The sequence below is a fragment of the Gobius niger genome (genome assembly GCF_951799975.1).
Source record: "Gobius niger genome assembly, chromosome: 14".
NCBI classification, from domain to species: Eukaryota; Metazoa; Chordata; class Actinopteri; order Gobiiformes; family Gobiidae; genus Gobius; species Gobius niger.
The window spans coordinates 6,781,534-6,807,484 of NC_136865.1; the positions used below are offsets into that span (position 1 = coordinate 6,781,534).

The following is a 25,951-nucleotide window of genomic DNA, read 5'->3' on the forward strand; positions in this document are numbered from 1 at the left end:
CAAGAGAGAAGTACGGATTTGCTAGTTGTGCTTGCAGCAATAACACAACAAATACAAAATCATTCAATCGTCCCCAGACTGGAAGAAAGTTTTCAGTTCGTCAATCCCTTCTTTATCCTTTTGGTCTGGCGTATGTTGGCTAATCTAAACGACAGCTGATGCAAAGGATCTCAGAACATAAGGCCGCCATTAGAACAGGCAACATGGACTATGCTAGTGCCGAACACTTTGAAGGGTCTCTCAGATTCAAGAAACTGTCTCAAAGAGCATTGTTCTGGACCTGCACGCTGAACACTTTGTCACCTTATGGACTGAATGATGTTTTTTGGGGGGTTAAGACTGGTTTTCCTGTAATTGGGTCCCAGTTCCACTTGGTACTCTTTTTGGCTCATTTGTGGCTGACGAGTGACGAGCTTCGCCTTCCCATAGTGACCCAACGAGAAAGAAAATGTAAACTGTGCTTGCTTTTTACTTTACGGCCCAAGAATAACGTGATGAATCATCTCACTATGGATTATATTGGGAGTGTGCCCTTTTAGGTACCATGCTATGACTCCGCTTTCCTTTGTAGACCCGGTTTAGCCATGATTTGTTCTCTATCTAGACTTGGAAGTGCTTTAAAGGTCATATATTTGATCAAGTGGTTCTTAGAAGATCAAAAATCTTACGAGGTGTTACTTGAAAGGTCAAATATTTGTCAAAGTGGAAGAGTTTGACTGCCACCGATGTGGATCTCTGCATTGTAGACACATCATTCTGTAAATCCTCTCGTGAGATGGAGAATGGAAAGTGGGCCCCTGCAATAGCATGCAACTCACACAAAACCTCTCCATCGTGGCCTTATAGCACCAGTTCAACCAAGAAGCTGATTCCTTGCGCCTTTCCGTTGCTTATTCCAAAGAGATATCAAATCAAGCAAGCGATCCGAATCATTTGTGACATATTCGCTGTGGCGCCTTGTTTGCCGAAACCAGGATGATTTCCGCTCGTAACTGCAAACATACTGTGACCTCCAGACTCTCAACTCCCACTCACGATTAACTGTTAACATCCATGAAATCAGATGAAGACGAGGTGAGACACAAGAGGCTTCTTTGGCCGTAGAACTGGCATTTTAGTACTTTCACATCCTGGGTTTCATTCTCAGACCATTTGGAATCCCTGCTTGAACGCGTCTTTGTAGATTTCCCCGAACAATATAAGAACGCGCACTTGGACCAAAGCATAGACTAAGCTCCAGTGTCAACTCAACTCGCGCAATACACTTTCCAAATGCGCTTTAGTCTCTGAACAGCTGCTTTTAGATGAAAGTTCGTCAACGTAAACATATAGAATCCATCTTGCCGTTCCCTCCCCTGAATTTTGAGGTGTACGGGAATACGGCAATTACGAGCGGATGCCTTCGCCGTAACGCTGCGGCGGCTAATGAGGGCTCTGGGGAGGGAGAGAGAGGGAGGGTGAACGCGAGAAACGAAACATCGCCTGTTCATCACTCCACATATTATATTCACAATCAAGCTCCCTATTGACTGTGCTGTGCCGCGCCGTGTTATGCGTCTGATTACCATTTTTCCCTGTACCCGGCCGGCTATACTTGTGCACTTCTAATTATCTTCACTGCCGTTCGCACAAGGAATTAAGCGGATATTGTCCCTGACACGTGTTGTTGCGGTAACAGAAGAGGCACAAGAAGACACCCGGGGCGTGCAGGTTTCAATTTGGTAAAAGCCGGTGTTTAGCAGATTGCGGGGCTTTTGTAGCGGCGCCAATTTGAGCATTTCGATAGAGTCGTAAGTTGAATTAGCGTGGAAGTTTTATTGACATTGGTTTTAATGAGCGTGCTTTGTGGCCGACAGGTGCAGAAATGATAATGTACTGCCACTAAAGTTAGAAGGAAAACACAGTGGTCATTAAGACAAAGATATGGTTGCTAATCGATGAATTTCTATATAGACAAGACAGATCATGCTTTCCACTCCAGTCCGTCTCACTACACTTTCCTACATCACTCCAGAATGGGGAACACATTCCCAGATACAAATACTTAATTAAGAGGTAATTGGACATAAATTAGACCCAGTATGATTTGTTTGCTTGCTGAAGATTTGTCCCTGTTAATCAAGAGTTAATGAATGAACAACAGTTTTGATAGTATTAACCTGTTACTTGCCGTCCCCCTGATCAGGGTGTTAGAGTTAGGGTTAGGTTTTGGGGTCAGGGTTTAGTGTTTTGAAGGTCTTTGCTTTCAAAGGAAGCATCACACTGATGTATAGGCTGCGAGTTCTACGGTCAATGCGCTTTGGGATTTGGAGATGCATAATTGCTAACTCTATCTAGGGCTGCACGTTTTCAAGTTTTTCATTAACCGTTAACCGAAATCCTTAGCGGTTAATACTCGCTTAACCATTAGTGTGCGCACTAACCAAACCCCCTACCCCCCCACGCATGCTGTCCCCCTCCGTTACGGTATACTTACAAACGCGAAAGGGGTATTTCATTGTTAACACCTTTATTAAATGGCTAATGCTAATGACAGAGCAGTAAAAGTAGGTCACAGACTTTTGCGTTCACAAGGCCCTAGACTATTTTGATTTATTTTATCTGCTGTCATTTAGCCCGCTTTTTTTGAAAAATTGTCCAGAGAAACAGTCATCCATGCGTAAAACAACAACAACATCTTTCTCCACCACTTTTTAACAATAAGGAGAAAGGTGAGTTTTGTGCCTTTAGCTTACCTAGCTACCTCTTAAGTGATGCCCGGGTGTCGGCTGTTGAGATGAAGTTGTATTTGAAATAAGCACTGCAATGCAATACTTGCATTTTGATCTGTCCTTCTCAGTTGCAAAAAGCCCTCGCTGTGCTGTGTTTGGCCCTCTTCATATTGAAAAGTTAAACTACCTTGCCATGAGTGATGATTACTTCTCGTGAACAAATGTTTGGGAGCACTCTGGCGGTCGCTGGTGGTGCAAAAATATATTTCAAGTATTTTCAATGGCACAGCAAATTATAGATGCCAGTTAACCAATGCTTTTACTCGGTTACACAATTTTTAATGGTTTACCAGATAAGCAGTTAACCATGGACACCCCAAACTCTAACCCTAACCCTAAACTGGCAGATAATCTCATGCCTGTATTACCACAAGCGTATTTACATTACAATGAATGAACAGTCTAATTTCTGTCTGATAAACTGCAATTCAGAATGTATAAATGGGAAAGTGGTAGCTAGTAAGATGTTGAATATGGTAATGCGAAACATGAACCAATAAGTGCTTTATTAATACCAATTGAGAGCTAATTAACTATAAATTAGTACACTAATTAGCACTCAATTAATAGGTGAGTGCTGAAACAAAGTTACCTTTTTCCTTCAAACTCCAAACTCCAAACTACTGCTAATTGCAGAGCCCTAGCCGTATTCACTGTTTGGCAATTGGTCTACCACCAGATGGGTTTAGAAAGTGCAAAGGAAATCTGCACATCTTTACATTTTCTTTGTCAGACAAGATCAACAACATACAGTTATGTGAAGACACTCATGCTTCCTCAAAATAAGCTGATTAAAGCCTGTGCATCCTGGCGCTGACTTTTCATGTGAGTCCCAGTTTGCTCGCCGCCTTGTTCTTTTTCTTGTAGTCTTGTGTTATGGCATTCTTGAGCTGCCGTAGTTTGCAGAGCTTGAACTAAAGCAGAGAGAAATGCTCCAATGCACCATCAAACCCAAGAATACTCAACACACACACACACACACACTAAAAAAGCCTGGACCACTTCTAAGTAAGCAAAATAAATCTCTTTCCATTCCGCAAATGAATCTGACTTTGGCTTCACTTTGCCCGCTTCCCTTTCTCCTCTCTAAAAGCCACTCCACTAGAAAAAGGTGTAGGCGTCCTCTCCGTAGCCCCCGCTGAATCAAACCTATTGGTAAATTAGATTAGCTTAGCGCGCTCCACTCAGTCAACTCGCATTTAGCCTGCCTTTCTTCCCGCATTACTTCTGGCTGACACGAGTTCGCCGCGATGTCAGAGAATGAGACGGAGCGTCGGTATTGGAACTCCGGATTCGGAGCGGCGCGTTTGATTCGCGCCGCGCTGAAAGGAAAATTGTCCCTTTGATGGAGTCAATTGCACGCCGAGTCGAGGTTGAGCAGATAAGATGCGTTATCGGAGTGTACCGCGGTGAAGACATGGGAGGCAGATTTCTTCTCTTTTTTTTTTTTTTTTTAACCCAAAGCGATTCCTTCCGTCTTGCCGCCTCTGAAGGGAAAGTCAATGGTGCTGGTCGGTTCCTGGAAAGACTGTTAGCGGCTAATGTGATGGCTCACTCTGTAGTTGTGCAGAGATGCTAAAAAGAGGAACATGGAGAGGTGTCTTATTTAAAGATTCGGGTGCACATGAGGGCGCGCGCACAAAAAAATGCTCACGACATGTTTTGAACGTCAGCGTCTTTGTAGAGGTTTCCAGCAGTAAGTAATAAAAAAAAAACCTGCAGATTTTTCACAAGACCAACCCGCTAAAAAGTCCTTGAGGCCAAACAAAAATGCAATTACTTTATTTCTCCATAAATGTCAGTTACGATGACAACTTGGTATGTTGTGCTTGACATATACGAAGACCAAGTGGACTCAGACCCCACTTTGGGATCTACTACATTGATTATACCAGTGGTTCCGATAGTGGGGGCCTCAGAGGCACTACATGGGGGCCCCCAAAGCTTGGCTACAAAACAAGTACATTGAAAAAAAAAGAAATGCTGAAAGGAAAAATACATTTATTTGCATGAATCATGAAACATGACTCACAGAATATTGAGAAACACTGTCATCTTCTTCCAAATCAACAGGTGAACTACTAGACCTCTTTTAATTACAGATGCTTTACCCAAATCCAAAAAGTTCTCGACCGCAGAGCAACACTGTAAGCCTCATTTGAAAGCTAAGGTCTACAAAACTCATTGTAACATTTTTGTAGCGTTGTTGGTGCGTTTTTGTCACATTTTGTATGTGTTTTCTTCTCTTTTTATGGCGCTTATTGACATATTTTTGTTGTGTGTTTTTTTTTGTCGTGTTTTCACCATGGGTTTGTGTTATTGTTGCTTTTCTGGCACGTTTTTGTCTTTATTTTGTGGCTTTTTTGTGGCTTTTTGGTTGCTTTGTCATCACTTTTTGGTTGCTTTTTTGATGCTTTTTTCAAGATGCTTTTAGATTTGGGTAAACAGTGGCACAGAGAGTAGAGCGGGTTGTGCTGTGACGGGAGGATCAGTGGTTCGAATCACTGTGCACAGGTGCACACTGCCGTTGTGTCCTTGGACAAGACACTTGCCTTGCCTCCAGTTTCTCTGTATGAATGAGCATGTGAATGGATGACTGGTTCCTTGATGTAAAGCGCTTTGAGAGCCTAAAGCAGGTAGAAAACTGCTATGGCCATTTGGCTAGCTGGCCAGGCTACAAGATACTTGATTTTCATGAAAGCATTCGATTTACAATCAGAAATGGTCATCTCTCAAAAGTCTATTTCCTGCAAGTACATACACAAACGCCACAAAATGAACTGCCACCAGAGAAACTTAGCTTCAAGTGGAAGGACATCTGGCGTTCTTGCTCTTCACCTGAGAATGACGCGCTTATGACTAAAAATCACATCGTGCAGCCTATCAGCCCCAACTCTTGAACGATTTTCCTTGAACATCCCTCACGGAAGTCTTCCATTACCTCTATCAGGACGTCCCCTGTCATCCACTCACCCCTCTCCAAACCCCCCTCCTGTCGCACCATATGACACACCCTACCCTCTCTCCACTCTTCACCCCGCATTGATCTACGGTTGTCTCCTTCAAATGAAAATGGATCTATTTTTCCCCAGGGCGACTGTCATTCTAGCAGCCGGTAGCCTTTTCTCCGCGTCCTGTGTGAGATTTTTCACACAGATTCTCCTCTAGTGATAGAATAGACAGATGGGTGAGGTTGAGGACAGCCTGAAGATTCGGATCGATAAGCCACATCAGCAGCCAAGCGCCCACCACCATGCAAAAGAGAAAAAAAAAGAATGGGCCGTAGGTGTAGACCAGTGTGCCCTCTCTGGAGCACATTTGCTTTAAGCCATTGGAGATAATCTTTGGAGGTTATCCTTGCCATTGGCGCCATACTATAGGTTGCCTATAGAGTGTGGCACAGAATGTCTCAGGCTTCAGTTATTAACCAACCATTGTGACTTCAGTTGGCCATAATTCCCATTTCCTACCAATTTCACCATTTGACCTCCATTTTCTCTTTGATTGCCAATTCCAGCACGTTTTTCCACAGCCAGTTGGGTTTAGTGTTCAAAATAAATCAATATAAAATCATTATAACCATATGCAATAGCTTCACCATTGTGGCACTTTGTAGTTTAGCTTTGGTGTTAGACCCAGCAGCAAACACTAATTTAGAAGTCTTTTTTGATAGGAACCATTTGAAATTGTTTTTCACACTGTAGTATCAACATTGGTTTTGTCAAGTATAGGAAATTTATATAAAAATGGGTGATTTATGTAAGACTCCTAACTCTTCTCTTTTGGTTGGTTCGTTGTGTCTGAGCCAGAAACCTGCCTACAACAGTAAGCCTACAGGCAAAATCCGAACTTCAAAACTTTCCAGAGAGAACGCTTTCACCACTTTCCCAGCTGTGAACAACTCGAACACATCCCGTAGCGGCATCATGGTTACTGCCAAAACTCACTTCTTTTTTTTCCGCAGCGCTCTAACCCAGCTGCCTGTGTGTGTTCATTTTCCAGGCGAATATGTGGAGAGACAGATGTGTCGCGATGCCATCCTGCCCATGCCCGCCATCTGCGAAGTGCCTTGCCCGAAAGACTGTGCCCTGAGCCCCTGGACGCCGTGGTCTCTTTGCTCTCACACCTGCTCGGGGAAGAACACAGAGGGCAAGCAGACCAGGGCGAGGTCCATACTGGCCTACAATGCTGGAGAAGGTCAGTTATGCAGTTTTACTTCTTGATATCATTTTATAAAGCAATGTATTGTTTATTGAATGATTTATTAATAGATAACACAATGATGTACTTAAGGGAATGATTTGATGATTAAATAGCAAAGAAAGGGCTTTTCACAAAATAATCAAGCTTCATAATCAATCTAGGCAAGTTACATTCACGACGACTTTAGGATATGTAAAAATAATTTGAATCCAGCGTCCCCTCATTTCAGCGCTGTGGTGACTCTCGAAACCTCTGTCCCTGCTACACGTCTCATTTGCCTTCCCTCTCACACACCCCGAGCCAAAATGTCAAAGCCAAATGAATAATTCTGTCTGTTCCTCTCCTCGCAGCATCGTCTAAGGTTGTGGCGTGGGTTACCGTCATGCAGGGTAAGGGGGGAGCTAGCATAACAAGCCTATAGCGTTGTACCATTCCAAAACCGCATTGCTGCTTCATTAGGATTCACCACCTTTGCTTTTCCTCCAAGGTCCTTCGCTGTTGTCGTCTGTCCGGACCATCTTCGGTACATGTATATTTGATGTTATTAGCCGCAGTGCTAGCTGCTGTGTGTTTTTGTGCTGATGCGGTTATCGACTACTAGAGGAAGTAGTAGTAGCTTGATGCAATCATCTGGCTATAGCGATCTGCAAGCCCAGCACTTTACCTCGTTTGCATTAGAATAGCTTCGGCACGAGCTGTAATAACTTGCCTTGTAGTAATAGCTGTTCCAACCCCCTAGATGCTGTGTGGATATAGCAACTGATAATATGTTTTTGATTATTTTGTTTTTTAAAGGAAGCACGAGACATAATCGGTGGGCCCTAAGATTGAACCCTGGGGTACACCACTTCCTACATAAAACGATGAAAGTGAAAGTCTTGTTTCATATAAGAAAACAGTTCAGTGACGGATTATTAGTATTATAGATAATTATCAGCAGTATAAATGCTGTTTAAAGCCATTAATCCATCAGAAAAGTAGTAGTTAGCAAAGTCTATTTTTTTCCTCCCTTATATCCATTTGTGACAATGAAACTCTGAGGCTTCCTTTAGTTCTTCTTTCCCTCAGGTTTGCAAGATATTGTGTATTGACTTCTGGTGGAGAGGACTGAGGCTTAAATTCAATTCAAGTTTTTTATACAGCACATTTCAAACCAACTTCTGTTGACCAAAGCACTATCCAGAGATACTTTCTACTACTGCCTACTATCACCACCTAGTTGTCCCTGGTTTCACCTTTAAACATGAGGTCTTGTCTTGCTCTGGGATGCACCTCAGGACTAGTGACAACTTGGTTTGCAAAATAGAGGTAGAAATGAGGAAATAAATATACTGCACATGTAGAAAACATAGGTATGTTGTTAAATTTCTTCTGAGGGAGGACCTTCTGACCCTGAAGAGGACTGAAGTACTGTGTCAGGTGCTATAGTCTGGCCCATCTAGTCTGGGAATGTTAGGCTCCCCATCTTTTGGCTCTGAAATATTACTGTATCTGGTAGACAATCTCTATCCCGACTCTCGAGGTTATCTAAATGGTTTTGGAATGATAGCGCCTTAAGTGCCTTTGGGTTGAAGCCCAGCCCTGCACGCTGCCAGTCACGCCAACATTCTCACTAAAGCTAGTCGGCGGGACTTCGCAGATGGTTAGAGTCTCTTGGCAAGCGATCAGAATTTTTCTCCCTCACTTGCCTGCCTGGTTTCCGACGGCTCTATGCGTTACATGTTGTTTCTGGCATAGGAGCGACCACATACATGCCTCATGCATAATGGATTTCTGTGTTGTAAGAACTTAGTAAGCGCAAGTCGGCAAGATGTCCATGCCAGATTGCCTTGTTTTTAAGTTAGCATTTAAACGTTGATCGCGGTCGGTGCTAAAGTGATAAAGTAAGTACTATGGGGCGGCATAGGTGGATGCGGTAAATGCCGAACCCCCCCGGCCATCTGCCGCGGAACACGAGGAGTGGGTGGAAGAGATCTGAGCGTTCATAGACATAACTGAAGAGGATTAAAGACACTCCGGAGATGTACGTGTCTGCAAATGGAGGTAGCAGGTGTTCAGCAAACGGCCGAGAAGTTTCTCAATATCATATAGCTTGACATTCAGATGGGGAGGGGATTTTCTAATCTCGCTTATCAGTTGTTAAATGTCCTGGAATAGCTCATTCAACTACAAAAAAGGTTGAAGCATGATTGTTTGTCATCTCTTTTTACAAGCAACAGAAACCACAGTGAGTTTGATGCCTCATTCTGGCAAATTAATTTGAATCAGCCGCTAATCAGAGTCTGGCAGGACCAATGAGACGAGCTTTTCTGTGCATTTAGGAGGGGAGGGGGAGGGAACTTGATCGTTTACTTTTGAAAATTTCCCCCTCTCATTTTGCAAGCTAGCAGTGGCTTTCAGCATAGAAATCACAGAAATGCCTTTAGCTTTCTGAGCCGGTTGCGTGCATTTTGTTAGCCAACGGTTTACCGGACTTGTTTAAATTGAGCGTTCCGTCCCCATGCAAATGAATGGAGAAGTGAGGCACTATATTAAAGTGTGGTCGAGGGATGACATGTCTGTTTGATGACACATATATGTCTGTGGTTTCTCCGACAATTACATGTTATAAGATGAGGTTTCGAGTTTATTGGATGTGTTTCCGAAGCGCCACCTCAAAAAGAGATGAAAGCGAGGATGAAAGCGCAACAAAAAAGCCACAAAGGAGCAAAGAAAAACAACAAAATGCGACTAGAACGCAAAGTGACAAAAAAGCGATGAAGCAAAATTATGACGAAAATTCAATAAAAAAGCAACAAAAGAGCAACAAGAAATAGGTACAAATTTGATGAAAAAGAATGTGGAAAAAAGTGACAACAACATGGCAACAACGCAAGGAAAAAGATCCGTTTAGATCAGTTTTGTAGGTCTTAGCTTTCAAATGAGGCGTCACACCTATAGGCTGTAAACTCCAGAAGTTTTTAGATGTGAGTAAAGCTGATCTCTACTCGGTTAAGGCGGGGGGGTAAGAGGTTAAGTGAATATGATTTAACATTTAGCTCAGAGGACACTTAATTCTAGTCAAATCTGTTTGCTAGCTAAAGGCGATCGTCTATAGGAATAATGCACTAAGCAAGGTAATGGATTCGGATTTCCCGTAATAACTCTATCGCTAACTGTCCGCATATGTTAGCCTTGAACGCCGCTTCTTCTTTTCATTTTTTGCCCAGGCCCTGCTTAAGTCTGTTAAATCAATACGACTGGTCATTGTCTTTATATAATACAGAGACAGTTTGACTTCTATCTTAATTAAAATAGTTTTCATAATATTGCAGAAAGTTATCGAGTTACAAATTTGTTCTTGTACCAATGAGTTGAAGGGCACAGTTACACGTCAGTGGAATATAAATAGTCAATGTCTGGGAATCTATATTAAGACCAGTCCAGACATATTTGTATTCTGCTCATTTTATTCAGAGCGATCTCATCTACGCCCCGGCAGAAGTGGACACGTGCCGCCTTGCTACTGTATCCGCTAATTATTCAGGTCGAGACACGCGCCCGCTTTCACAAAAGGGATTAAGGTCTGACAAGATTGAGCCAAGTAAATAACATAATTATCCAAACGGCAAATAATCGGCGCTCGAAAGTCCGCACCATATTAGGAATTCGTCTAATTTAAAACCATCTGAGGAGAGGCATGTTAGCTTTAATTGGGGGCACTTAAATATTTATCCATTAGCTATTTAATTAACCATTGTAGCAATAATGGTGTGTCCTTCTCGTCGTAATGAGCCTGCAGTCTGACAAATGGGAAACCTAATGACTTCCAATAATATCTGTGATAAATGGCCTTCTGAAGGACAGAGTCAAGCGAAGTGCAGGACATACCTTCAAGCACTTTCTGGCTTGGGTTTCTTTTGTTCTTTTTGCCTTATCTGTTTGTTCAGAGAGGCTAGTTAGCTTGCCGGATGCCCCATCCTTTCACAATGAAGTGCTGTTGTAGGTATTTGGGCAGAATTTAAACCCTCAATCAGGCACCTCTTTTGCGGTTCTTGATATGTGAATACATAATATTGAATAATGTTGAAATTATAAAAATGGTGGGCACTAAGATTGAACCTTGGGGTACGCCACATCCTTGTTGTCTTGTTTCATTGAAAACAGCTGTGGAGTGCATACTTAAAAACAGCTTTCATACATTTTGATTATATTGTCTAAAGTAAGCAATTCATCAAGTGACATAGGTGCTATTTTTGCATCTTTATTATAACAGATTTTACCATGGTCAATGTAAATTGTGAAGCTAACTGGGGTGCATTACTGTCGTATGAGCATAGACCGGCAACTTACATCACAGTTACATCACTCCGCTGCGGGTGTCACCATAGCAACCCGTAAACAGTTGATAGGCAGGTCACGTCGTATAACATTTTTAACCTCTTAATCCCCACCTTAGCTGAGCACATTTTCTCCAATTACCCAAATATAAAAGGTTCTTGAGGGGAAAAAAGTCAGTGTTGACAAAGTGACAAAAAAAGCAACAAATAGTGACCAAAAAAAGCAATGAAAAAAGTGAGATAAATGTGATAAACTCAACAAAAGAGCAACAGAAATGCAATAAAAAGTGACAATAATGCATGATATTTCCTCTATCTATCTCTTTATGAAGTAACAGTTATTAGTCATTTATATACCTGAACCATCTAGAATTGACAGTGATGGAAACTATAGCCACTACTTGGAAAAATGCCACAAAAAAGCATTAGTGTGGACAGAGCCAGGTGCTTCATCACTGCTTAAGCCATGTGTCTGCCGCTAATGGCTGACCTTCTTCTAAGGATTTCTCTGTTCTCAAGGTGACAGCGGCTAATGACCAGGTTGGGTGCAGCAGGGGTCACCAGAGCGAATTCAACACCTGGGTTTCGTATCGCCGCTCCTGGCTATGTAAAGACGCGCTGCCCCCGGGGTCAGCTCCTCTCTGTCAGCGCGAACCTCCAGAGACCAGGCGCTTTATCCCACGCTGCACTTTATTTAGCTACCTGTCTACCTCCTCCACCAGCCACAGAGAAATCAAAGACCGCCGATAAACCATAGATTGGTCTGCGGTGTCGCGGTGGGAAGTGGTGGGGATATTTATATTTTGAACTTACTTTTGCTTAAGTGTTATTGATATGATTTTAGAATTTTTCAAAAAGTCTGATATACTTCATAAATATTGCTTTAAAAGTATCTGGGTTATCACTGTGAAATTGATGCATGTGCATAAAGTGATGCCATTATTCCACAATCTGATAATGAAGTCTGAATGAATCTACTGCAGCATTTGAAGAAGCAAAGGGAACCACAAAGACCATGATCATTTGCTCTTTTTCAGTGCAACATAAAGACTTTACTTTCCTTTGTCTCAGTCTGTTACGACGTCGTTAACTCGTCAAAATATTCCACCTCTGTCACACAATTTTGAGTGATGTTTACATTGGTAATTGCTTAATGCATTGGTTTATATAGCGCTTTTCTGGACACTCAAAGACACTTTACATTGCACTATTCGATCACTCCATACTCGGTGTTGGTAAGTTACTACTGTAGCTTTCCAGCAGCTGCCCTGGGGTAGACAGACGGAAGCGAGGCAACTAGTCTGTGCCATCGGTGCCTCCGACCACTCACTCATTCACTACATTCGCCAGGCTTTCTGTTGTTCTCAAACGGTCTCCCATCCAAGTACCGACCAGGCCCTTCCCTGCTTCGCTTCCAAGGTCTGACGGGATTGGGCAGAGCAATGGCAGCATGGCCACAATTGTTCCAATCTGTCAATCCGGTTTTGTTTTGTATAATACAATCTGTCTTCCACAATTTTAAAGCCCTGAGAAAATCATCACTGAAGAACAGCTCTGCGCTCAAATTTGATTTGTCACATTGATTTGTTAGCATGCCATTGGTTAAAAATGGAAGCTTGCATTTTTTTTTTAACATGGTTTTCCCCCTCATGTCGGCAGAGCAGTCCTTACTCATGCAATGTCTTAGGAATATGAAATATCAATGAATGCAAGGGTATGTGGAACGACAGGAACAACATGAACGCCGAAGAGCTCAGGCTGACTTTACCCGTGTTCTCCTCAGGGGGGATCCAGTGCCCCAACGTCAGCAGCCTGCAGGAGGCGCGCAGCTGCAACGACCACCCCTGCACGGTGTACCACTGGCAGACGGGGCCTTGGGGGCAGTGCATCGAGGACTCCTCCATCCCGGCCACCAACACCTCCGCCGGGCGGGCCAGGGGCGACGACAACTCCTGCTCCATCGGCATGCAGACGCGAAAGGTCATCTGCGTGCGGGTCAACGTGGGACAAGTGCCGCCCAAGAAGTGAGTGCACACAAGTTTCAATCACAGGGCGGGGAAGGTTTTGAAAAACGTCTCCAAACCAGCAATCCTTTCTTTGCCTGAGTTTATGGCATATGAAAGAGAATGCTAAAGTTTGCACCAGTGTTTGTTGTGTGCTAGTCATAGATATGATAACTATCTTCTCACATCATTGGCTCTTTTTTACAGTTTTGACAGAGACTAAACAGAACAGATTGGTGTATTACTAACTTACTTTTTGTGGCCAAGCAAAATTTGGACCTCATGGATTCTCTTGGGATTAAAAGAGGAAAAAGTCAGCAGAGAATATGACTGATGCCAACAGTAAAATAGTTATTTTAATCAAGGTATTTCATCAATTCCCTTTTGGCAACTTACTAAAGTCCTCATAATTATCATAACTTGGCTCGCACATATGAATTGGCTCGCAGCACAAATGAGTGCGTTGGGACTAAATAGATGCACTTTCCCAGGCTGATCTAGTCAGCATCCTGTTTAGAAAAACTTTTTGCTTTTGCATTGATTTTGGAAAGTTGTCGTCATTTGTACTCAGGTTTTTAAGATTGCTTCAAGTTTATGTCTTTGGTGACTGCTGAGTTTTATACAGTAATTTAGTACGCTTGAAGGGATGGTTAATCACAATCAAATCAAAATCCCAATTTGAATGGTTGCAGTCTGCAAATCAGAAAGACTGCAATTATTTTAGCAGCAACAACAAAATATCTAGTCTCTAGATGGTCTTACTACAGTATGTTGCTGTATGTCCTGAAATGCATGTGATTCATGTGTTAATAAGTAAGTGCTTTATTTGTCACTGTACAATTGTGCAACGAAATTGCATTCAGGTTAGTCCTGAGGCGCTGCGACGGAGTGTGGGCCAACCTGACCAGCATGTTTTTGGGGGTAGGGGAAACCAGAGTACCGTATTTTCCGGACTATAAGTCGCAGAGCTTGAAAAACATGCTGCCAGGAGAGGCTTGTCAACGGTGCAGTTACGCCTCCGTGCCCAAGTCGTTGCCTGGGCGATTGTTCAGAAGTGACACAGAGGATGAAGATTTCAATGGATTTAGTGATTTGGAGTTAGATTGACAGTTTGGTATGTTCTTTATGCTATAGTTATCTGAACTGTTTATGTGACGTTAGCATGCCAGACTATGTAGTCCATTGTTTATGCTTCATGTAGCTAACATGCATACCGCACGCCTATTCAGCCTGTTCTTTTTTTATTCATTAGGCATTTTTGGCTAGTCCGTCTTATACTTCGGAGCGACTTATAGTCCGGAAATAACGGTACTGCCTTCAGTGCTCCTTTGAACAGTGTACCGCCTCCTGGGTTTGTCCCTGTTTCAGCAGCTCCTCCTCCTTACTCTTCCTCCTGCACAGCTCCCTCCGCTCCACAACAATCTTTCATCATCATCCCCTCGTTTGTCCCTTCCTTGTTTCCTGTAGCTCCTCTCCGCCTCCACTGTGCTGCAGGTGTTCTTGGTGCCTCTTCAGGATAAGACACTTGTAGTAACGTCTTTAGCTCATAAGCTAGCTGTTTGCTTACTTTAAACAAAACTGGGTCTCAGCAGTAACAAAATCCACCTCACAAGAAAGAGAAATATTTGAGAAAAATGTGTAAGCAATACACTGAAATACTTTGTTTTTGCAGTTTTGGATCAACATTGCATTTTCTAAAGTGTAAGATAGTGATACAGATGTGTTTGAGATTAATACTATAATAATAAGACCAAATAACTGCAAAGAGAATAATACCCGCTCTTGAAAACTTGAAGATCCAATCACAAAACGTTCAGACTCTTTCAGACTCTTACACACATCCGAGATCGAAGTACTTTAAACATGCTGAAAGTGCAGTCAGTTCCTTTAATTGTTTTCTCCACAGCTCCCTCTTAGGACACACATAGTACAACTCTGGCGTTTGTTGGAAATGGTGCCAGGATGAGGAGGTTTGGACAATGATGAAAAGCCTTTAATAGCTTTTCAAACACCCTTGGATCTTGGCACGGATCTGTCTGTTTCCTAGCTTACGATAACATATGTATCTTTTTAGTCCAAGCTCAGGGTTAAATGGATTTAGCCCATTCCGTCCACTCGATGCCTTTCCGAGTTAGTCAACATCTTTGAGCCCACACGCTGTAGTTTGTGTGACTCATACGTTTTGCGCATTACAGGCGTATTTGCTCTCTTTGCCGCCTCCTCACCGGTGCCTCCTCTGGTGCCTCGTGTAATTACCTGCGCTCTCCTCTTTCTTTCCTCTTCACGCACGTTCCTGCCAGCAGAGGTGCGCGGAGCCAACTCTCTTAAAGCATCTGGGTCTCTCCCGCTCCCCGAAGGCATCTGCCGGGGAACGTCAATTAACTATTTATTTATTCACCGCGGCGGCCGCATTATTCCGGCAGGCACGGCCCGCCATGCCAGACCCCATGCTGCGAATGGAAATGAATCTGTCTTTATTTATCCCCAAATTCACATGTGAGCCCTGGGACACGTACACACACACATACACACACACATACACACACACTGGTTCAGGCAGGGCCAGAGCAGCAGCTGTGGTCAGGAGCGCTTGCGAGTGTGGTTTATAATAAGCAAAGACAAGTCAAAACACAGGCATATCATGCAAATCAGCTTTAAACCATGTTGTAACTTTCCCCATGTCACAAAAAAAGCTACTTGGAGTAATAGTTCACGTGATTTATGTAGATTAGAGTAATCCTGATCTGCTTTGGTTGTTTCTTCTTCTACTGGTAAAGTGCTCCTGGATTATTCTTCATGCCACTGATGGAACACAAACCTGTCCTCTACATTTTTAAAGCCCTTCCATCCAAAACTGCACCCGCCCTGATGAGTTCTGTTCTCAAAATGTGTTCATCACAACGCCGTTGATCAGTTAGTTTGCTGCTAGCCAAAAAATGACGTCTTTCCCACTGTTGACAACCTCTCTTGACTGAGATATATACTATTTAAAGAGGAAGCATTATGCAAAGTTAACTTTTTTAGAGCTTTTAAAGCGTTACAATGTTGTTCTCTCATCAGAAACAGACCTGGAGCTGGGCTAGCGCATCTTTGACTAATCTTTGGATCTTCGCTGCACAGCTCTCAAAAAGCTCCTGTAGCTTCACTCCAGCTACACGGACCGAACTATGTACTTTTTTCCCCTTGTTTTTTTCTGTTGAAGCTGCTGCACAGCGAAGGGGAGCAAGAAGAGAGGTGTGGGAGGGGCTAAATGATCAGGAAGTGTAGCTGTTTTATATCAATATGGCATTTACTTACCAACAAGTAGCTAGTAGTGTATTTATATGATAGGGACTATACATATTAAAGGTTCATTATGCAACTTTTTATATGAAAAAAGTTGATATTTGTATGAGTGGTCAGCACAGCGCCTTTACTTCCCATCACGGTGGTCTCTACAGCGCTCCAGGATCAATTGTTTTGTAGGTTTTCTGGTGAGAGGGTCCATCAGTAATGAAAACCTTCCAAACAATATAGATGGCCAATGTTGGGATCTCTGTTATTGATAATTCCTTAAGTGTGAAACCAAGGGTTCACAGCACTTTATTTGTGTGAAACAGAAACAGAAAATGTTCCATTTTCTTATACGTTTTTATGCACATGGTAATGTTTTGAAATAATAAAAGTAGTCAGTGGTCAAGTAAAAAAAACCTAACCTAACCTTGATTACTTGATTACATCCCTAGCCCTAGAACATAACCTTCTTCTTCTTCTTCTTCTTCTTCTTCTTCTTCTTCTTCTTCTTCTTCTTCTTCTTCTTCTTCTTCTTCTTCTTCTTCTTCTTCTTCTTCTTCTTCTTCTTCTTCTTCTTCTTCTTCTTCTTCTTCTTCTTCTTCTCATGTCCTCTCATTTGTCTCTGCACAATGCTTAACCTCTGTTGCATTCGGCTCCTTCCCACAACTAGTACTGCGCGCATAGTGATTGTGAGTGAAAAGTATTGGAAAAAGCAGCAGCATAGCTTATTATGTACCCCTTTATTATACTTTTGAGTGAGAAGGCAATTTCCCAAGCTAAAGGCAGCGCGATGTAATATGTAGATAGAGGAGACAAACTCCCACGCATGCATCTCAATAAGGAAAAGTTGTGCGGCTTAATCATTAGTTGTGAAAGTGAAAACCCCAAACTTTTCGCACTAGGAAATAATCCCGCTAGGAATGCCATTTGCCATGAAAGTTTAGCATTGAAAACTTATATATAACACGCTCCGTATCTTTATTTTTGTCTTAGAGGGAGTCCAGACTTGTCTAGGCCGGAGACATGAGACATGATTTATGGTTGGGAATAGCAGTAAGGGACTGTGGCAATGGTCAAAGCAGCCACTTGCTTTCCAGTCATCTTTTTTGTCAACAAAATATTCAGGCCACAAAGCAAAACGCACAAAACTTACTTAAAAATGTGCACATTTTTCCCCCTTCATCTTTTATTTCAACCTCATTTACTGCATGCCCTTTATGTGTGTGGTTCTCAACCTTTTTTGACCCGCGTACCCCTTGAGGCATCTATTTAATAAGTGACTCTATTGTCCCTTTGTCATACATACTGTACAATACAACATAGATACATATAGTACAATAATAATCTCACAGAAAAGACACAGTCAATCAGACCTTTCTTTTGTTTCTGGGAAAGAAATTAACCTCACGCCTACTGGACTCAAAACTCCAAGAGACTGATTCGCTGCGTCTTTTGTTTACTGTCTTAACATCTTTTTTTAGTAACTCAATGGACGATGTTTCCTGCTTGTGACTGAATAGCGGATTTTACCCAGAACCTTTAATTTCTCTACTGTCTAAGCACCCTTTCCGCCTCTTCATAGCATCACTGTCAATTGTGTGTTGATGTACTCAGTTTGTCGGGCCCGCGCCGCCACAAGAGACCTTCAAAGCCTGTTCACAGCGGGGTACTTTGGCTCTTATCCAGCACGTCTCCCAGCCCGTCTCTCTCTGAGCATGTCAATGATGTCCTTTCAGGTGTCCAGAGAGCCTCCGGCCCGACACGGTTCGCCCCTGCCTGCTGCCCTGTAAGCGGGACTGCATCGTGACCCCCTACAGCGACTGGAGCCCCTGCCCATCAGCATGCCAGACAGGTAACTCGCTTTATACGTGTCGCGCTTGTACGGGGTGAAGCGGGGGACAAAATCCAATGTCAGGGGAGGGAAGCAGGAATGGAGCAGTGTGAGTCGTGCTTGGCTAATGTAGCATACCAAATAGCGTTGTTGTTGTTGTTGTGAGAGAAGCTTCAAGGTAAGGGTGGTATTATAATGGTGCTTTTACGCCTTGATACTACCCAGCTCAGCTCTACTTGGCACGCAGCTTTCTGATTTTTGTGCACCTCAACTTGGTGCTAGCACTTCGGACCAGGGACCATTTTTCAACCACTTTCTTCCTGGGCCAAAGTAGCCAGAGAAGGTAAAAGGAACAGGCCACCATTTTTGCATACTGAGATATGTTCTTGCCTGAGCTTAGATGAGTTGATGCGTACTTGTCTGGTCTTTGTGCGTGCCCTCAGTCAAGCAAAACAACCAAAGATGTTGTTTGCATTTGGCCTCTTCCAATGTATTCCTATAGCTCCAAACGGGGTGAAGTTAGAAGTGACCAAGCTCTTCCACGGGCACATACAAAAACACCTGGGACATCCAAAATTTGGTAATTCACAAATCTGTTCTGCTTTCAATTAAGAATTTTGTTAAATACACTATCTTTTACTTCTTTATATATCTTGAAATCATCCACTAACTCAGTGCTGTGACCATCTGGGGTGTCCTATCCCCCACTTTGGGAGTTTGGAGTAGTGACAATCCCCCTGCGACTTACAGTATGTCACTTCTCTTAACAATCCAGTGCAGATAACTTGTATGACTGAGAGGCTACACAGATATGTGTGGAAGAGTACACAAACACTACACCTGAGTCAAGTACAGTGGGTTAAAAGCATATTGAGTGGAGAAGCACTTCTTTTCCTGTGGAACTGTCACATTAGAGGTAACTGTTGTCACTGAGATGAAAACACAGAAATGAGAAGACAACAAAACACACATCAGAATTAGAATTGTTTTTATTGCCATTGTCAGTGAAAAAGGATCACAAGCTAGGAGTTTTCTTCTGCAAGGGCAAGATGACCAAAACATGCACAGTAGGTTAAAACCTCCAGTTTGGTAGTCCTGAACAAAATCTATCTGAACAAAAGGGTTTGGGATGCAGCTCTGTTGTCACCCACTACTCCCAACAGGCTGCAATTCTGGGGTTTATCTCAGAGGACAAACATTATGTATTGTCAGTTCTTGACACTGTTTTAAGGGACTTCTCATCATCCAGTCAGAGTTTCTTTCTGATTGTGACCAGAGCACAGAACTATCTGTTTTGCCAGTAGTCACTGTGAAGTTTTGTATATTTCAGTTATACACAATAACATAGTGTTTTTGAGCCAAGGGTACCGTGGGGATCATGTTTGTGTTGCTCACCACAGTGTTAAAATAAATGTCAGTGTATAGAAAATGTTTTTCTTGAAAGTAGATCTTTTTTAGACCTTTACCTACTTTAATCTGGTTTAACATTTTAACTTGTAGGTATACACAGCCTAGACTTTTTTTTTGTGAGTTGGTGAGGAAAATAAGGTATGGGATCTCGAATCATTTCTAAATTTGCAGAATTTTCACTGCTACAGGTTCCAGGGCTGCAGAATGGGTACAGTTTCTCTCTGAAAAAGCAGTCAGTGAAAGAAAAGATTATATCATTAGCTCCAGCATCATAAAAAGATACAACGCCCTCTTGATAATTCACAAACACTCCTACTTTCTCAGGTCTGCACTTAGTCAGGAGACAGACCTCAGGGGTTGCAGAAGCGTAGAAGGTCTTTTTCCTAAAACCTATGGTCCAGAATCCATTTTCGGAATTCAGAGTGATGTCTCCTTTCCTGGTGACTGACTCTTGGGCCACACCTAAAGTCCACTCAGATTTTCCTCTCACTGCTGCCTCAAAGTAAAAATTCTCTGAGAAACCCATAGTTCCTAACACATACAGGCCTTTATCAAACCTATGTGGGTTGTCTTCGACAGTGATCTTTTCAGAACTGCATTGCACCTCTGTACAGTTATCAGACACTGCTAGCTGGGGATGTACTGTGCCACTGTCCAGTTTAATATACTTAATATGAATCCTAGCACTCCTTAGATTTTCCTCAATCAGATGCTTGGTGTTTTTGATAAAGTCCTGCTCCAGATCAGACAAAGTCCTGACCACAATATGGGCATACTTCGGTTCATAGACATGCACATACTTCCAGTCTTTAGTTTCAGGAGCAGAGCCGTGCTGTGAGAAGTTCTTGAGAGTATGAAAGTGATCGTCACACTGGGACAGCTGTTTTAGCTCACAGCACCTCCTCTTTAGTTCACTGATCTCCTGCTCTATCTCTTGAATGTAGCCTTTGGCCTGCTCCTCTGCAGCAGTCCTCCTCCTGGTGATCTCCTGAATGAGTTTCTCCTGACATCTGTCAACACACTCTTTCAGAGCAGTGAAGATTTTCACCCCAGTAGTGATCTGACTGTCTGCCGCTTTGTTGTTGGCCTCAACGGAGCTGCGCAGCTCCTGGATCTTTGTCTCCTTTCTCTTTATCATCCATTGGATTTCATCAGTTTTCTTCGTCAGCTGCTGTTCGCAGCCTTGTTCAAGAGGGAGCACCCTATGCCTCTCATGTCCACGGTACGCGCAGAACACACAGACACAGCACTCGTCCCTCACACAGAAGAGCTCCAGAGGTTTGTTGTGCTCCTCACACACTCGCTCAGACAAGTCCTTCAGAGGCGGACTCAGCTGATGACCCTTCAGACCAGCCACGCTGCGATGAGGCTGGAGGTGCAGCTCACAGTATGAGGATAGACAGACCAGGCAGGACTTTAGTGCCTTCAGCCTGGGCTCAAGGCACAGGTCACAGCCCACCTCTCCTGCAGCTGCCTTCATCTGCACTGGGGAACCTCTGGCCCTGCTTCTGAACTGCTGGGCCATCTCACAGATGAAAATGTTGACTTTGAGCTCAGGTTTCGAATGGAAAGCCTGATTGCAGTTGGGGCACTTGTACACTCTAGTGTCATTCCAGTGTTGATCAAGACATTTCTTACAGAAGTTGTGTCCGCAAGGAGTGGTCACTGGGTCAGTGAACACCTCCAGACAGATGCTGCACTGAAACTGTTCCTCAGTAAGCTGACATGTGGCAGTGGCCATGTCTACACAAAAGAGCTGCAGAGAAAACAAACAATGAGTCAGCTCTTTATATGCACATACTGCATCTTGTAAAACTGATCTGTTATAGATTGTTAAATGTATGTCGTCTGCCATGTATTCAGCTATTCAAATGAGGAACTTACCTGGTTTAGTTGAAGCTCAGGCCGTTTGTCACTGCTCCACTGTCTTGTGCTTCTGTTGTACTTTTATGAGTGTAGACAGTATCACAATGGAACTTAGTAAAAGATTCATTAAACCCTGACCTTTAGTCGGAGGTAAGATGAGGGAGTTTCTTTATCTTGGAAATTAAGTTTTGCTCCACTTAATCATCACAAAGTTCAAGTTCCAGATAACATGGATATTGTGCAACTCAGACTTGCACAATATCCATGTTATCTGGAACTTGAACCTTGTGATGATTATGTGTCAATGACCAAGTGTAGAAAAGAAGTCTCCTTGGTTAGCCAAACACACTTTGCATATTATTAAAGCAGTGCAGCCAAATGTTTTTTTTTTTCAAAAAATGAGCTGCATTATAACCTACAAAAGCTTCAATACGTTAAATGAAATAAAGAAGTAAAATAACCTTTCTCATTTAAACCCAATGCTGCAGACTTTTTCAGAATCCACAGGATAACATCTCTAATTGGACATTCCTCTCGGCTGACCTTTACATTTCAACACATTATGCAAGATAACATGTAGTTTGTATCGTCTCTCCTTGGAGGAAAGCCTTGTGTTTTCCCGTAGGCCCTTTTCTAAGACTGACATGCTTCACTGCAACAGATGTAGACAGCTTATCACTCTGTATTTCCACAATCATGCGTCAAACAGTGACGGCATTATTCTGTATGTGTCCGCTGCTGCTATCAGTGCGCCCGCCTCACATAAAAGCACTGTACAATCATGGGCTTCCTTTTCCCGTCAATAGCGCTACCCCCTGTGGAGCCATATCGAACACAGGATATAGAGGAATCCAGTTAGGAGTTGCCTTGAAGTAGTCATTACCAGTGTAGATGCATCACCGTGGGTCATTAGGCTTCATTGACTTGGTTTATAAATGTAGCAGCAGAAAAGGCAAACGGGATGTTGTGAACTTTTACAAATAATCTTAAAATAATGAAATGAAATGAAATGAAATAGGGGCTTGTATACTATTCTATTCTATTCTATTCTATTCTATTGGGTGAAAATATACACAGCGCGACTTTAATGTCACTGCACCTTTATCATGTAGCACAGGGTTAGCGCACTGCTAGATACATCTAATGTAGCGCGACAGCTAGATGCTCCAAATGTGTTCTTCTTCATGCTACATGCTTGCTACATACATCTCGTCAAGGATGTATGTTATCAATGCCATTGTTATCAATTCCAAATAAATAAAAATAGGCTATATAATATGTGTATAAGAATTAGTTTATTAGCACAACTTTCATGAAGCAACTGCAACGCTAACCACAACTACCCTGCTTGTTCACATTTGATAAAAAGGAGGGCCGCAATATTTTTCCGATGAATTCCGATGAATTATTTACATAAGGTTTTAATGCAATTAAAAATCTTCATTGAAATTAATCACACTTTACTTTAGCGGCACAGACACTTTTTCAGTTTCCTTTTTCCTGCAGACATTGCTCAGGGACAAACATAAGCGTAAAGCCAAAAACAATTTTACTGTCAAACCTGTTTCTTTACACAGTCACGCCGACATCAACTTATTTAAAAAGATCATTCTCCAAAAGAAATCAAACTGCGTCTGTCTTTGAAGTGTTTGAAATGATCACACAGGCCTCACATCTCCGCGGAAATAAGTTCAAATGGAGGAACATACAAAGAGTCTTCTAAAATATACCTCTAAAGTATGAATACAACCCCTAAATAAATGATGCTTTAATGCGATTAATTGCGATTAACTAATTGCGATGGGCATAATTAACACCACCAATGCATGCAATGTATTTTGAGACAACATCTGCTTGTGTATATAGAAGAAGAACAAATTACATTTCACTGCAAATACTACAAAAGAAGATCAGATCCAGGGCGGTAAAAGGTTTCGTCCATTAGCCGTTACTCACGTTGTGTTTCTTCAAAGCTAATGTCTATTTTAACTAAAGTAGTGCAACGGTGTGCTTGTGTGTGTTTTTAGGCGGCAATGCAAAGAGGAAGCAGTTCCGGAAGCGTATAGTGATCCAGTATCCTGCCAACGGGGGCCAGGACTGTCCCGAGATGCTGTCCCAGGAGAGAGAGTGCGACGCCCCCTCAGTGTGCCAGGGGTACAGGTAAGACCCGGTCTACTCTTTATTCTCTAATCTGATGACACACGCACACAAGGGGTGAATATTAAAGTCCTTTACCATATTTTAATATTATTTGAATTTGCCGTTTTAAGACCGTGACCGAAATGATTACTAAATACCCGTTGAAATGATAGCCTGTCTTTGTTGCTTTAGCGTGCACTGGCAGTGTTATTACTCACTACTATTGTCTTTTAAAAATAGAGCAGAAACCCATTACGCCGGGGATGCCGATGTGTGTCTCCTTGACTTTGCATGAACTGCGTGAGATGCGGCCCGGCGGATGCATCTGGCGCCGATCAATAGCAAGGTGTATTTTATTACGAGAGCAAATAGGCGGAATGCCCACACCTCCTTCTCCTTCGTAAGGGAGGTGTCGCAGATGGGGTCAGGCGCTCAAGTCGTGGGCGTGCACAAACCGAGTCAATTAATACGGGCTGACGGTGTCGACAGTGATTCCAAATGTCGAGCTAGACTTGTAGGTTTGACAGAGATGTGGCATGTTTGGGGGAAAAATAATTTAAAGAATCTGTATCATGTTATGTTTGCCATTTCAACGTTAAGTGTAGGCATTTATAGGATATGTTGTACCTCTACCACTATGGAGCACTCATTTTTGTGATGAATAAAAGTGTTTTCTGGAGGTATTTTTCAAATCCAGAAGACAAAACACTTGGATTCAGTTAACTCCGCCCCCTCTCTCCGCTCATACAACTTTAGCAGTAGTAGAAATATAAATACCACAGCAAAAAGTGAAGTTACTTCACAATGCAGTTATAAGGAGTTGACATCTGCAACACAGCTTCATAATTGACTAACACACACTCGCTAACACTTGTTTTGATTATCTCACTGCTCTGGTCAATCGGGTGTTTTTATTGTTGGTTATAAAAGTTAATCCACTTTGGTCCTGGCCAAGGTTCATCAAGCATCAGTGACAGTCACAGAGAAACACTATTTTGGTGATTGTCGTTGAATCCCGGAGAGAAATTCTTACTTCTGGAGAGTGGCCTCTTCTTTAGGAAGGTTGAATAAAGTCCTGTCCTCGCAGCCAAATGTGCTCCGTGATATTATTGTAGGTAAGAAGAAAGAACAGGCGTGTCCAGAGTAGGTGAGAAAGAGCTCCTTCTTTGCACCTTTCAGCGCAAACATGACATCTGTTCAGATGCTCAGAGGGTGTATTTGTTTTCTCTGCAGGGGCAGCGCAGACGCGTCAGGCACTTCTTTTCTCTCTCTTTCTTCCTTACAACAGAAATAATGAAAAAAGGTGTCTTACAAATTAAAATCAGGCCGTAATGCATGGCATTACAGACGTCGAGCACTTCTTTCGCTCTGACGACACAACGAGGAGAGGAGGATTCAGGAGGATTGCTTAGAACTGCGTGAATGAAGCCAAAAAACACTCTGGGGGTGTCATTGATAAGGAAATAGCACAACAACATGGTTAAAAGCTCCAAAAAGTCAAAAAAAAAGTTGACGATTAATATTTAATCTGAAAATGTATTCTTTATCTGTCATTTCTTGAACAATATGTGGATTTAAGTCAATTTGCTTATCTTATGTATGTAACACGGAGAAGACATTAAACCGATCAGCAGATTGAAAAAAAAAAGCGATGTAGCCACATTAACACTGCAGTAATGGCTCTAACCTAGACGTCTTATTTACCCGGCCTAATCTTTTTAAATGCACCACACGCACCTCCTCTGAGCGAGCAGCCGAGCCGTATAGAATTAGCCTTGTCCTGACCTGTTGTGAAGTGCTGTCTGGGGAGCCGCGAGAAGCTAACGCACAGAAACTAGCGAATAAAGCTAGTGCGTGAAGCTAGCAGTTCAAACGGCAAAGGCTGTATAGGAGTCCCAACAGACACATGCGTTCCCTTCAGTGGGACCGTAGTAGCCTTTGATTCCTCCTGTACGCTGACGGAAACCCGGCCCCTCTCAGCTGAATCGCTGCATAATTTCCAGTCTTATCGCGTTGTTTATTTCATTCATGTGCTGCTGACCGGAGGAGGTGCTTTCTATTGCCGTCACTTAGTGGTTGTAATTCGTGGCTAGTTGAAGAGTAAATCTGATCAGGGGCTCCTCTGGCGTGTTTACC

General features: G+C 42.7%; 2 protein-coding genes across 2 annotated transcripts in view; one reads left to right on the top strand and one right to left on the bottom strand.

The window, feature by feature from the left end:
* The window catches only part of thsd7aa (thrombospondin, type I, domain containing 7Aa), a 213,304-nt gene that overhangs the window by 132,694 nt on the left and 54,659 nt on the right, over window positions 1-25,951 (top strand). Inside the window, exons 7-10 of the mRNA XM_079571198.1 lie at window positions 6,774-6,968; window positions 13,077-13,317; window positions 18,306-18,421; window positions 23,704-23,836. Coding sequence (XP_079427324.1) covers window positions 6,774-6,968; window positions 13,077-13,317; window positions 18,306-18,421; window positions 23,704-23,836 — 685 coding nt within the window. The remainder of the gene's footprint in view (window positions 1-6,773; window positions 6,969-13,076; window positions 13,318-18,305; window positions 18,422-23,703; window positions 23,837-25,951) is intronic.
* Window positions 19,993-21,551, bottom strand: LOC306973391 (zinc finger protein RFP-like; the record flags this gene model as incomplete). Its single annotated transcript, XM_079570317.1, has 2 exons — window positions 19,993-20,031; window positions 20,160-21,551. 2 exons carry the CDS (start codon window positions 21,549-21,551, stop codon window positions 19,993-19,995), a joined length of 1,431 nt encoding a protein of 476 aa, XP_079426443.1.